Raw genomic sequence first — 14,549 nt, 5'->3', positions numbered from 1 at the left:
TCGTAAAACTGACTATCCTACCGATCCTTGACTTCGGCGATGTCATTTACAAAATAGCCTCCAACACTCTACTCAGCAAACTGGATGTAGTCTATCACAATGACATCCGTTTTGTCACCAAAGCCCCATATACTACCCACCACTGCAACCTGTATGCTGTCGTTGGCTGGCCCTCACTACATATTCGTCGCCAAACCCACTGGCTCCAGGTCATCTATGTCTTTGCTAGGTAAAGCCCAGCCTTATCTCAGCTCACTGGTCACCATAGCAACACCCACCCATAACACGCGCTCCAACACTTCCTTTGGCCGGCTGTCCTTCCAGTTCTCTGCTGCCAATGGCTGGAACGAATTGCAAAAATCACTGAAGCTGGAGACTTACAGTTGAAGTCGGAAGTTTACATACACCTTAGCCAGTTTTAAACAATTCCTGACATTTAATCCTAGTAAAAATTCCCTGTCTTAGATCAGTTAGGATCACCACTTTATTTTAAGAATGTGAAATGTCAGAATAATAGTAGAGAGAATTATTTTTTTCAGCTTTTATTTCTTTCATCACATTCCCAGTGGGTCAGAAGTTTACATACACTCAATTAGTATTTGGTAGCATTGCCTTTAAATTGTTACATTTGGATCAAACATTTCGGGTAGCCTTCCACAAGCTTCCCACAATAAGTTGGGTGAATTTTGGCCCATTCCTCCTGGCAGAGCTGGTGTAACTGAGTCAGATTTGTAGGCCTCCATGCTCGCACACGCTTTTTCAGTTCTGCCCACAAATCTTCTACAGGATTGAGGTCAGAGCTTTGTGATGGCCACTCCAATACCTTGACTTTGTTGTCCTTAAGCCATTTTGCCACAACTTTGGAAGTATGCTGGGGTCATTGTACATTTGGAAGACCCATTTGCGACCAGGCTTTAACTTCCTGACTGATGTCTTGAGATGCTGCTTCAACATATCCACATCATTTTCCTCCCTCTATTTTGTGAAGTGCACCAGTCCCTCCTGCAGCAATACACCTCCACAACATGATGCTTCCATGCTTTTTTATGGCGGTTTTGGAGCAGTGGCTTCTTCCTTGGTGAGCAGACTTTTAGGTTATGTCGATATAGGACTCGTTTTACTGTGGATATAGATACTTTTGTACCTGTTTCCTCCAGCATTTCTGGGATTGATTTGCACTTTTCGCACCAAAGTACGTTCATCTCTAGGAGACAGAACGCGTCTCCTTCCTGAGCGGTATGACAGCTGCGTGGTCCCATGGTGTTTATACTTGCGTACTATTGTTTGTACAGATGAACGTGGTACCTTCAGTCGTTTGGAAATTGCTCCCAATGATGAACCAGACTTGTAGAGGTCTACAATTTTTTTTCTAAGGTCTTGGCGGATTTCTTTTGATTTTCCCATGATGTCAAGCAAAGAGGCACTGAGTTTGAAGGTAGGCCTTGAAATACATTCACAGGTGCAGCTCCAATTGAATCAAATTATGTCAATTAGCCTATCAGAAGCTTATAAAGCCATGACATCATTTTCTGGAATTTTCCGAGGTGTTTAAAGGCAAAGTCAACTTAGTAAACTTCTGACCAATTGGAATTGTGATACAGTGAATTATAAGTGAAATAATCTGTCTGTAATCATTTGTTGGAAAAATTACTTGTGTCATGCACAAAGTAGATGTCTTAACCGACTTGCCAAAACTATAGCTTGTTAACAAGAAATTTGTGGAGTGGTTGAAAAACAAGTTTTAATGACTCCAACCTAAGTGTATGTAAACTTCTGATTTCAACTGTAAACTAGACACCGGCCCCTTCCGAATCGAGAACAAAGAAAGTATCGCCAAGTAAAGGTTAGTCGAAAATATCTTTACAGCTAATAAACAGCATATTAGATATGCAGCTGAGGTTCGAGTTAACATGGCTACCCTCCATAGAGGATTTTTTTCAAATTGTGTTTACTGACTGGCTTTAATATACTTTCGTTACTCGCAAACATAAGTGTTACAGGAGTGCTTACAAACGTATTTATGTATGCGCAAGTTGTCATTTGTCCAAAATACGAAATAAACAAATTTCTAGCACTCTGGTTGACGTCAAACTAGCTCTCGTCCATGCGCACGCAGCTCGTAATGCAGATCCGACGCATGCCCATGGGCTTGCTCGCACATTGCATCGAATTTCGTCAGAACTTAAACATATTTTACTTTGGTGAGTAAAGATGCAGGGCGTTGAAGCGGACTCAAGCCACATGTAATGCCATGGAGCAAAGCTAGAAACACGATAGTTGGCAACGTTAGCTAGCTAGCTAGCCATGATAGCCAGGACTTACAGTCTTGCTAGGTGGTTAGATGTCTCTATCTAGTCGGAATAATAAGTAAAGACGACAAAAATATTTAAAAGTTGAACCCTTTAGAATATGTATGGAAATTAGCTAAATTATTTTTGTTTATTCATTCAAACAAGACGAACAAAATACGAACTCCCCGCCATTTTCGCTCTTCCGTAAATTCAGTGACAGTTTGACCTGATTAGTAGTTGAGACCATAATAATAGAATATTCTACTAATGATAAAGAAGTGTTTTTTCCATAGTCTAAATATGTTTCATAGAAAAAAACGGACCCAATAATTATTAATTTCCCTCTGTGCAGAAATCTCTAATGTTTGGCAAAGAGCAGGGGTCACATGCAGGGCCTACAAAAATACATGTAAATTGATAATTCTCTATTTAACACATAAAACTGCGACTTATAAAGGAGCCAACCTTATAATTCAATGTTATTACATGGGTCTTTACAAACCCCTTTCACCCACAACAAATAGTTTGGTATGCCTGCTGTCTGGTTGGCACATAGGCCATAGTTATATTTAGCTTGTGTTTTGCAAACTGACCTGACCTAATTTCCCCATTGGTAGCCAACAGAGAACCAGAGAAGGGTCGCACCAGAGAAAGTAAGACAAGGGGAGGAACGTGGCTGTTGTGACATGGCCTGCAGAAATCCAGAGCTGGTGCCGTACACTGTAAGAGCAACACCTTCTCTTGTGTTATGCCCCGATAACGACAGTTCCAACGAGGAGGCTGAGATAAATGTGATGATACCTGACACAGTTCTTCACATAGAGACAGAATCCTTCTTTGTGAACCGTCAACAGCTGGCTCTTCAGAGCCCATATTTCCGTGCACTTTTCTATGGCGGCGGCAGAGAGAGTGGCAAGCGCCACGTTGAGATCAAAGGTGTGGGTGTGGAGCAGTTTCGTGTCCTGATGGAATACACCCAGACATCCAAGCTATCTCTCAGCAGAGAGAATGTCCTTAGGATCCTCGAGACAGCAGACTTCCTCCAGCTGGAGAGACCCAGGCTCCTGTGCGGCAAGTTCCTGGAGAGAGAGCTGCATCTGAGCAACTGCTTGGGCATGATGTCCTACGCTTGGCAGCTGGGATGCCGGGAGCTCTACACAGCAGCACGTGAGGTGGCTCTAACCCACCTACCTGCTATCGCCACAGAGGATGACTTCATGTATCTGTCCAAGGAGAGTGTGGCGGACCTCCTTGCCAGTGATAAACTATTTGTACCCAGGGAGGATCAAGCCTTGGAGATGACCTTACGCTGGGCAACCTTTGACCCCAGTCGGGAGGAGGACTTCATGGAGTTGGTGGAGCTGGTGCGACTAGAGAGCCTGTCTCTGCCCTACATCACTGATCTGCTCACCAGGCTCAAAGGGTCCGACCCGCAAGCCAAACTCATCTGTAAACTGAATGACAATTTTCCTACTAGCTGGTCTATGGGCAGGTCCGTACCTCGGGCCAGAGAGACACTGTACATACTCGGAGGGCCCCATGACCAGGACAAACAGTCTCTCTACCAGTTTTACCCCCACAGTGGGAGATGGCAGTCCCATGCACCACTTCAGAGGAAGAATCTCACACAGTACTCTGTGGCAGCAGTAGGTAATGATTTGACAATTTGACTCCCTTTCTGAAGTTAAACACCCTTTCTTATTCTGAATAAATTAAGTCAGCTAAAGTGATCCATGAACTTACTATCAGTATGCTATCGGGAGAATGTATACTTGAATAAGCCATACGAGTCATAATTCAAGTAATTTATGTCAGCCTCTTGTTTCTTCCTCTCCCAGGAGAAAACATTGTAGTCACCGGAGGCAACTTCCGTGATGCGATTTTTTGGTACAGCGTGGACTGGGTGCGGATATTCCAGTGTGGGAATGAGCGCTGGGTGGATGGCCCTCCGCTGCAGAAGTCCAGGCACAGCCACTGCTCTGTGGGCCTGGGGCAGGAGCTGTACGTCCTGGGGGGCACCATGGACGAGGGGCCTGTGGCCCACGTGGAGAAGCTGCCGCTGGGAGCACAGGGCTGGGAGGATGTCAGCCCCATGGTGCGGGCTGTGGATAGGGCTGCCACCGTCGCTCTGGATTTGTGCATCTATGTCGCCTGTGGACTGGATGAGAATGGGGAGGTGTACAGCGGCATTCAGAGATACCTGGTGAAGGAGGACCAATGGGACGTGGTCACTTACTCCCCTCTGCCCAGGTAAGTGAACTCAGAGCTTGCACTAGTTCTGCTAGGTTGAAAGTCATGGAACTAGCTAGTTCTGGGGCAGGTTCCTTATGAAAATACATTTTATGTCCCGTAGGTATGACCTTCTTGCAACAGTGCTCAACGGGGCCATCTATCTCCTGGGAGGTCAGGCATTGCGGCTAGATGTGGAGACAGACGAATGGACAGTTCTAGAAGAAGAATGTCTGGACAGAAAGTTCTTTGGTGGCTGCACCACAGTCAATGGGCAGATCTACCTGCTGAGCGAGCGAAAGATGAACAAAGCATTCCCCAACATGGTACTGATGGATCCTTACATCGACACCTGCATGGAAATAGACAATGCCATACCCTGTCCTGTGCCTCTCCGTGGCTGTGTCACCATGCGCTTGGTCACATGACACTGCGTTGCCAGTAAGCATTCAGCAGTTCACATCCTTCTCACCAACTCCCTCTCCCCAATATAAGAGATATTCTATTGAAATGGTCAGACACTTATCAGCTATTGATTTTGCTTTTGAATGAAAAAGGTACAAACACATTTATCAATAGTTTGATAAAAGTTATTTACTGATTTTGTTGAACTGGCCAGAGTGAACAAACTAGTCATGTGTTATTGCCATTTGTATCGTTGCACTAGTAGAACTTTTAATAAAATAAACATCCAATAATCATGATTGAAGGCCCAGTGCAGTCAAAAATGGGATTTTCCCGTGTTTTATATATGCAGTACATTTCCACACTATGAGGTTGTGAACATTTGAAAATGCTGATAATGCCCTTCATCCCAACAAAATAGTCAAATATTTCAGGTGGTCTTTTCAAACAGCTCTTACACTAAAAGGGCATCATCATAATTTTCACAATTTCACAGTTAATAGACCAATAAGAAAGAGAGTTCCAAACCTCTCTGCCAATAACAGCTAGTTTTCAGTTGTTCCCTTCCCACTCAGACCACTCCCAGACAGTTCTAGCTAAATTCTTGCTTGAGAAATTGATCTTTGCTAAGAAGATAGTTGTTATGGTCAAAAACATACAAAAATAACTGTGAACTTTAATATCTTCAAAACAAAGCAACTGTTTTGGTTATGCAGAGGTTGTTGATTCTGCTCTTCACAAGTCCTCACTGTCAGCCCTTGCTATGGAAACAACATTTCCCTAGTATAACATAAGGGTGTAACACTGGTGTTACAGTACAAAAGCAGCATTAAGAGATTGAGGCACACCTAGACCCTGGTAACAACATAGTCCGTCTCAAAGAAGTGTGTTCCTACCCTGGTCCCAGATCTGTGTGTGCTTTAGTCATCTCATCTGATTATCGCTGTCATTGCATGACAAGCTCATACAGATCTGTTATTCCAGTGTGAGACGATAGAGATGATTGTGATTGACACGTCTCTGGGCAAAAAAGGAATACAAGTCATTCCAAACCCCCATCTTTTCACAGCACAGTAGTATCATGTCTTTAGTGCTTGAACTTTTTGTCAATCTAATGACATCACATTTTTGCAAAAGCTCCTGTAAACAATATGAGTAGTACAATTGTATCGATTGAGACATTATTCCAGTTATAGATTCAGACAGAATCTAAAACATTGTCATATTTTGTAACAAGTGCTTGTGACAGACAAAGTGTAAAGGTTCAGTAGCACAGAGTAAAACAACCTGTTGGTGAAACATGCTGCACACTCCTCTCTGTTGTCACAGGGATATTCATATAAAACAATTATAGAAAAACACAATTTTTTCCCCCAAGGTTTTTCTTATAAAATGTTAAATGCCTGGTCATGACGCTGCTCCATAAGGCAGGATTTCCCAAACTTGATCCTTGATCAATGTTGCCTGAGATATCCTTAATTTTAATAAAAAGCTAATTGTTTAAATGTATACATTTTTCTAAATTCTACCATCATACTAGTGTTATTAATGTCAGTTGTTAGTACAATGAACAAAAAGGGCAATAGATTACTAGACTGTTTCTTTTATAATGCTGATTCAGTCATTTTTCATAAACATTTTAATCCAGGGAGGAATTGTCACACTTTGACTGTGCCAGAGACTAAGTATACTATGTCTTTCATTATTTACACACAATTTCAAAAAACAAACTTGATCTAAAAGTAAAACCAGTGTTCTTGTTGTTTGGCCACACCATTATTTTGACAGTGCAGTAAACAGTAATATACTTCAATCGCAGTGAAGTATTATCTGAAACCGTAAATGAAATAACAAATGGACTGCATTGACAATATACAAGCCATATGCAGTGCATTCGGGAAGTATTCAGACCCCTTGACCACATTTTGTTACATTACAGCCTTATTCTAAAATGGATCTAAAAAATGTTTTCCCTCAATCTACATACAATACCCCATAATGAAAACCCCCCAGTTTTTTTGACATTTTAGCAAATGTATTAAAAATAAAAAACTGATCACATTTACTTAACTATTCAGACCCTTTACTCAGTACTTTGTGGAAGCACCTTTGGCAGCGATTACAGCCTTGAGTCTTCTTGGGTATGAAGCGACAAGCTTGGCACACCTGTATTTGGAAAGTTTCTCCCATTCTTCTCTGCAGATCCTCTCAAGCTTTCAGGTTGGATAGGGAGTGATGCTGCACACATCCAGAGATGTTTGATCGAGTTCAAGTCCGGGCTCTGGCTGGGCCACTCAAGGACATTCAGAGACTTGTCCCGAAGCCACTCCTGCGTTGTCTTGGCTGTGTGATTAGGGTTGTTGTCCTGTTGGAAGGTGAACCTTCGCCCCAGTCTGTGGTCCTGAGCTCTGTGGAGCAGGTTCATCTCAATCATTACTAGGCTCCCAGTCCCTGCCGCTGAAAAACATCCCCACAGCATGATGCTGCCACCACCATGCTTCATCGTAAGGATGGTGCCAGGTTTCTTCCAGACATGACACTTGGCATTCAGGCAAAGAGTTCAATCTTGGTTTCATCAGACCACAGAATCTGGTTTCTCATGGTCTGAGAGTCCTTTAGGTGCCTTTTGGCAAAATCCAAGCAGGCTGTCATGTGCCTTTTACTGAAGAGTGGCTTCCGTCTGGCCACTCTACCATAAGTGCCTGATTGGTGGAGTGCTGCAGAGATGGTTGCCCTTCTGGAAGGTTCTCCCATCTCCACAGAGAAACTCTGAAGCTCTGTCAGAGTGACCATCGGGTTCTCGGTTACCTCCCTGACCAAGGCCCTTCTCCCCCGATTGCTCAGTTTAGTAAGAGTCTTGGTGGTTCCAAACTTCTTCCATTTAAGAATGATGGCGGCCACTGTGTTCTTGGGGACCTTCAATACTGTAGACATTTTTTGGTACCGTAAATTCCGGACTATAAGCCGCAACTTTTTTCCCAGGCTTTGAACCTCGCGGCTTAAACAATGACGCGGCTAATATATGGATTTTTCCCGCTTTCAATTTTTTTTTCTCCAAAAAAACACATACTGTGACGTGCTCAGTTTTTTGCCGGCATGAAGCTTTCATTAGACCAATGAAATTGCCGAACGGGTTAAGGTCAAACAACTTTTTTGTTTACTGTTTAGATTAAATCGAGCGCTCTCAAACTTCCCATCATTCTGATTACGGTAGTCATTTTGTCACCCTCATCATGGCAAAGACACGGAGAAATGCATATGATGCAGCTTTCAAGTTGAAGGCGATTGATCTGGCTGTTGGAAAAGGAAATGGAGCTGCTGCACGGGAGCTTGGTCTTAATGAGTCGATGATAAGACGTTGGAAACAGCAGCGTGAGGAATTGACTCAGTGCAAAAAGACAACTAAAGCTTACTGCTAATTTTTTATTTTTTTTTACAAGCCGTGTTTCGTTAAAGCCTATTTATTTTTGTTACAAGCCGTGTTTCGTTTAAGCCTGTGTAAAGTTCATTTGTTTCAATGTACCGGTAGGCACCTGCGGCTTATAGACATGTGCAGCTTATTTATGTTCAAAATAAAAAAAAAATTTAAATTCAGTGGGTGGCGGCTTATATTCAGGTGCGCTTAAATGGTCAAGAAATTACGGTATTCTTCCCCAGATCTGTGCCTAGACACAATCCTGTCTCGGAGCTCTACGGACAATTCCTTCGATCTCATGGCTTGGTTTTTGCTCTGACATGCAATGTCAACTGTGGGACCTTATACAGTATAGACACAAGTGTGCCTTTCCAAATCATGTTCAATCAATTGAATTTACCACAGGTGGACTCCAATCAAGTTGTAGAAACATCTCAAGTATGATCAATGGAAACAGGATGCATCTGAGCTCAATTTTGAGTTTCATAGTAAAGGGTCTGAATACTTAAAGGTATTTCTGTTTTTGCAAACATTTCTAAAAAACGGTTTTCACTTTCTCATTACGGGGTTGTGTGTAGATTGATGAGGATTTTCATTTATTTCTTCCATTTTAGAATAAGGCTGTAACAAAATGTGGAAAAGGGGAAGGGGTCTGAATACTTTCCGAATGCATTGTATATTAATTATATACACTGCTCAAAAAAATAAAGGGAACACTTAAACAACACAATGTAACTCCAAGTCAATCACACTTCTGTGAAATCAAACTGTCCACTTAGGAAGCAACACTGATTGACAATAGATTTCACATGCTGTTGTGCAAATGGAATAGACAACAGGTGGAAATTATAGGCAATTAGCAAGACACACCCAATAAAGGAGTGGTTCTGCAGGTGGTGACCATACATTTACATTTTAGTCATTTAGCAGACGCTCTTATCCAGAGCGACTTACAGCAGTGAATGCATACATTTCATAGATTTTTTTTTTTTCTGTCTCTAGGAGACAGAATGCGTCTCCTTCCTGAGCGGTATGACGGCTGCGTGGTCCCATGGTGTTTATACTTGCATACTATTGTTTGTACAGATGAACGTGGTACCTTCAGTCGTTTGGAAATTGCTCCCAAGGATGAACCAGACTTGTGGAGGTCTACAATTTTTTTTTCTGAGGTCTTGGCTGATTTCTTTTGATTTTCCCATGATGTCAAGCAAAGAGGCACTGAATTTGAAAGTAGGCCTTGAAATGCATCCACAGGTACACCTCCAATTGACTCAAATGATGTCAATTAGCCTATCAGAAGCTTATAAAGCCATGTCATCATTTTCTGGAATTTTCCAAGGTGTTTAAAGGCACAGTCAACTTAGTGTATGTAAACTTCTGACCAACTGGAATTGTGATACAGTGAATTATAAGTGAAATAATCTGTCTGTAAACAATTGTTTGAAAAATTACTTGTGTCATGCACAAAGTAGATGTCCTAACCGACTTGCCAAAACTATAGCTTGTTAACAAGAAATTTGTGGAGTGGTTGAAAAACAAGTTTTAATGTCTCTAACCTAAGTGTATGTAAACTTCTGATTTCAACTGTAAACTATCTATAAAATGGGGATTCGAACCAGCAACCTTACTGGCCCAACACTCTTATCTGCTAGGCTACCTGACACCCACTGTCCCCTTCTGTTCCAATGTCTCCCATTGACTGCTTCTAAAGGAGGTATTCTTCATGCCTGGATCCTCACCACAAGCCATACATATTTCATCAGGCTCAAGATGATGGAGACAATGATTATTATGAGATAACATCAAGGCAATACTAGACTTTACTAAATTCATTTAAAAACAGTTTTAGGAATAAATGTGACAATAGGAGTCGTATTTCATAGCTGAAAGTCTCTTGGGAGCGGTAAGAGAAGTTTACCCCCAAGACGAGTTTTGCTTTCCACAAAAAATTGCTACTTAAAACCAAATGTGTTTGATTGCTATGAACATAATAGTCAAAATAAAAGGAAGTTATGTGAATAAACAATCCCTGTATTCAAATCAAGTTTAGTGACCTCCATGGTAGCCAAGAACCTTGCTTAAATAACCACACAACCCATCCAACAGTCTGTGCGAAAATGGTAATGCCAAATTAGCTTGATCACGTGCATGTATGATAAGAATATTATTGTATTCCTATTCCCCCTTTAGTTTACTGTGTCTGTATGATTTGTGTGAGACTTGTAAGCTGAGACTGATCTCCTACCTCTAGGAGGAAGTCTTAGGAAAAATGAACTAGCATCACCAGAGTGACAACGTGCACATAGTTCGCACAATACGAGAATCCGATGAGGAAAATGGTAGCAATGTGGTGGATAATCTGTTCTTTGAAATCCTGGAAACAAACAAACCACACAACTGTAGAGGATACTATAACCTGGGCTTCAGCAGTCCTTCACTCCTGGTGCTGTAAATCAGTCAGCTGTGTACTGTACTGGTTGATTTATCAATGGTACAGAAGGCAGAAAAAGCTGTTTAAAAAAAGAATACAAATAAGATATACAGTGCATTCCGAAAGTATTTAGACCCATTCCCTTTTTCCACATTTACTGTAGTTATGTAACAGCCTTATTCTAAAATGGATTAAATAAAACTTTTTCCTCATCAATCTACACACAATACCCCATAATGACAAAGCAAAAACAGATTTAGACATTTTTCAAATGTACTAAAAATAAAAAACAGATACCTTATTTACATAAGTATTCAGACCCATTATTTTGAGACTCGAAATTGAGCTCTGTTGCATCTTGTTTCCATCAATCATCCTTAATTAGAGTCCACCTTGATTGGAGAAAGGCACACACATGATTTGGAAAGGCACACACCTGTCTATATAAGTTCCCCCAGTTGACAGTGCATGTCAGAGCAAAAACCAAGCCATGAGGTCTGAAGAATTGACCGTAGAGCCTTGAGACAGGATTGTGTCGAGGCACAGATCTGAGGAAGGCTACCAAAAAACATCTGCAGCATTGAAGGTCCCAAGAACACAGTGACCTCATCATTCTTAAATGTAAGAAGTTTGGAACCACCAAGACTCTTCCTAGAGCTGGCCGCTCGGCTAAACTGAGCAAACTGGGGAGAAGGGCCTTGGTCAGGGAGGTGACCAACAACCCGATGGTCACTCTGACAGAGCTCCTGACTTCCTCTGTGGAGATGGGAGAACCTTCCAGAAGGACAACCATCTCTGCAGCACTCCACCAATCAGGCCTTTATGGTAGAGTGGCCAGACGGAAGCCACTCCTCTGTAAAAGACACATGACAGCCCGCTTGGAATTTGCCAAAAGGCACCTAAAGGACTGTCAGACCATGAGAAACAAGATACACTTTGGCCTGCGTCATGTCAAGAGGAAACCTGGCACCATCCCTACAGTGAAGCAGACATGGCAGCTCTGCTTCTAGCTCCTAAGCAACTTTGCAGTATTCTTTTTTTGTGTATTATTTCTTACATTATTAGCCCAGAACGTTTTTTTACAAACAGCCGGAAATAACTTTTGGATATCAGAGCTGAGGTAACTCACCAGCATTACAACCAGGAATACAACTTTCCAGAATTGGATCCTTTGTTCGGGCAATTGAACTTATCCCAGAGGTTGCTCCAAGTTGCCGCCGGCGGAGAAGAGGTATTCGGAGTGGACTTCTAGTCCGACTCAGGAGGCAGACACACCATCCACCACTTCCGAGTATATTACTTGTTAATGTTCAGTCTCTGGACAATAAAGTAGACGAGCTCAGGGCGAGGATCTCCTTCCAGAGAGACATTAGGGACTGTAACATACTCTGTTTCATGGAACCATGGCTCTCTCGGGATATAACTATTCATGGTGTGATTGTGATAACGTACATAAACTCAAGTCTTTTTGTTCACCCGACCTAGAATACCTCACAATCAAATGCTGACCGTATTACCTCCCAGGAGAATTCTCTTTGGTTATAGTCACAGCATTGTAAATTCCCCCTCAAGCCGATACATCGACGGCCCTCAAGGAACTACACTGGACTTTATGCAAACTGGAAACCACATATCCTGAGGCCACATTTATTATAGCTGGGGATTTTAACAAAGCAAATTTGAAGAAAACACTATCGAAGTTCTATCAACATATTGACTGTAGAACTCATTTAGGGAAAACACTAGATCCTTGCTACTCGCCTTTCGAGATGCCTACAAGGCCCTCCCCCACCCTCCCTTCGGCAAATCAGATCACGACTCCATTTTGCTCCTTCCTTCCTATAGGCAGAAACTCAAACAGGAAGTACCCGTGCTAAGTTCTATTCAACACTGGTCTGACTAATCGGAATACATGCTTCAAGATTGTTTTGATCACGGGGACTTCGATATGTTCTGGGTAGCCTCTAAGAATAACATTGATGCTTACACGGACACCATGACTGAGTTCATCAGGAAGTGTATATGGGATGTTGTTCCCACGGTGACTATTAAAACCTACCCAAACCAGAAACCGTGGCTAGATGGCAGCATTCACGCAAAATTGAAAGTGTGAACCATTGCATTTAACCATGGCAAGGTGACTGGGAATATGGTCGCATACAAACAGTGTAGTTATTCCCTACGTAAGGCAATCAAACAGGCAAAACGTCAGTACAGAGACAAAGTGGAGTTGCAATTCAACGGCTCAGACAAAAGACGTATTTGTCAGGGTCTACAGACAATCACAGATTACAAAGGGAAAACCAGCCACCTCGCGGACACTGACGTCTTGCTCCCAGACAAGCTAAATACATTCTTCGCCCGCTTTGAGGATAACACAGTGCCACCGACGCAGCCCGCTCCCAAGAACTGTGGGCTCTCCTTCTCCGTGGCTGGCGTGAGTAAGACATTTAAGCTCGTTAACCCTCGCAAGGCTTGCCCGGCCCAGAAGGCATCTCTAGCCGCGTCCTCAGAGCATGCGCAGACCAGCTGGCTGGACGGTTTACGGACATATTCAATCTCTCACTATCCCAGTCTGTTGTCCTCACTTGCTTCAACATGTCCACCATTGTTCCTGTACCCAAGAAAGCAAAGGTAACTGAACTAAATTACTATTGCCCCGTAGCACGCACTTTTGTCATCATGAAGTGATTTGAGAGGCTAGTTAAGGATCATATCACCGCTACATTATCTGACACCCTAGACCCACTTCAATTTGCTTAACGCCACAATAGATCCACAGACGATGCAATCGCCATTGCACTGCACACTGCCCTATCCCATCTGGACAAGAGGAATAACTATGTCAGAATGATGTTCATTGACTATAGCTCAGCCTTTAACACCATTGTATCCGCTAAACTTATCATTAAGCTTGGGACCTTGGGTCTGAGCCCCGCCCTGTGCAACTGGGTCCTGGACTTCCTGACGGGCCGCACCCTGGTGGTGAAGGTAGGAAACAACACCTCTACATCGCTGATCCTCAACACAGGGGCTCCACAAGGGTGGGGCCCCAACTCAATCATCAAGTTTGCAGATGACACAACAGTAGTAGGCCTGATTACCAACAATGACAAAACAGCCTAAGGCCAGGAAAATAACCTCTCTCTCAATGTCAACAAAATGAAGGGGCTCGTCGTTGGGACCATCACTCCGAAGCTTGGACGGAGAGACTGAAAAACAGTTTCTATCTCAAGGTCATCAGACTGTTAAATAGCCATCACTAGCCGGGTACCACCCGGCTACTCAACCCTGCACCTCAGAGGCTGTTGCCCTATATTGACATGGAATCACTGGCCACTTTTTAAATAATGGAACACTAGTCACTTTAACGTTTACATACTGCTTCACTCATCTCATATGTATATACTGTATTCTATTCTACTGTATTTAGTCAATGCCACGCCGACATTGCTCGTCCTAATATTTATATATTTCTTAATTCCACTCTTTTACTTTTAGATTTGTGCATTGTTGTGAATTGTTAAATACTACTGCACTGCTGGAGCTAGAAACAAAAGGATTTCGCTACACCCACAATAACATCTGCTAAATATACATTTACATTTAAGTCATTTAGCAGACGCTCTTATCCAGAGCGACTTACAAATTGGTGCATTCACCTTATGATATCCAGTGGAACAACCACTTTACAATAGTGCATCTAAATCTTTTAAGGGGGGGGGGGGGGTTAGAAGGATTACTTTATCCTATCCTAGGTATTCCTTAAATATGTGTA

The 14,549-nt window shown here is 42.5% G+C and overlaps 1 protein-coding gene across 3 annotated transcripts; it reads left to right on the top strand.

Moving 5' to 3' along the window:
- The first annotated feature begins 1,710 nt into the window (after nt 1–1,710).
- LOC106573565 (kelch-like protein 23) lies at nt 1,711–5,452 on the top strand. 3 transcript variants are annotated; one of them, XM_014148715.2, is made up of 5 exons: nt 1,711–1,843; nt 2,909–3,013; nt 3,146–3,941; nt 4,130–4,541; nt 4,645–5,452. In XM_014148715.2, exons 2-5 carry the CDS (start codon nt 2,978–2,980, stop codon nt 4,946–4,948), a joined length of 1,548 nt encoding a protein of 515 aa, XP_014004190.1. In that variant the 5' UTR covers nt 1,711–1,843; nt 2,909–2,977; the 3' UTR covers nt 4,949–5,452. The 3 variants fall into 3 exon arrangements, with proteins under 3 accessions (XP_014004190.1, XP_014004187.1, XP_014004188.1); XM_014148712.2 differs by having other exon boundaries at nt 2,909–3,941; nt 4,645–5,450; XM_014148713.2 differs by lacking the exon at nt 1,711–1,843 and adding an exon at nt 1,869–2,201 and having other exon boundaries at nt 2,909–3,941; nt 4,645–5,451.
- Nucleotides 5,453–14,549: the final 9,097 nt, after the last annotated feature.

The sequence above is a fragment of the Salmo salar genome, chromosome ssa16, assembly GCF_905237065.1.
Source record: "Salmo salar chromosome ssa16, Ssal_v3.1, whole genome shotgun sequence".
Lineage (NCBI taxonomy): Eukaryota > Metazoa > Chordata > Actinopteri > Salmoniformes > Salmonidae > Salmo > Salmo salar.
This window is presented reverse-complemented; position numbering and strand designations above follow the sequence as displayed.

Excerpts from the sequence above, each read along its gene's own strand:
- LOC106573565 (XM_014148713.2), top strand. The coding sequence starts at position 2,978 with ATGGCCTGCAGAAATCCAGAGCTGGTGCCGTACACTGTAAGAGCAACA. Across the intron at positions 3,942-4,129 it reads GTACTCTGTGGCAGCAGTAG|GAGAAAACATTGTAGTCACC; the intron begins GTAATGATTTGA and ends TTCCTCTCCCAG. Across the intron at positions 4,542-4,644 it reads ACTTACTCCCCTCTGCCCAG|GTATGACCTTCTTGCAACAG; the intron begins GTAAGTGAACTC and ends TATGTCCCGTAG.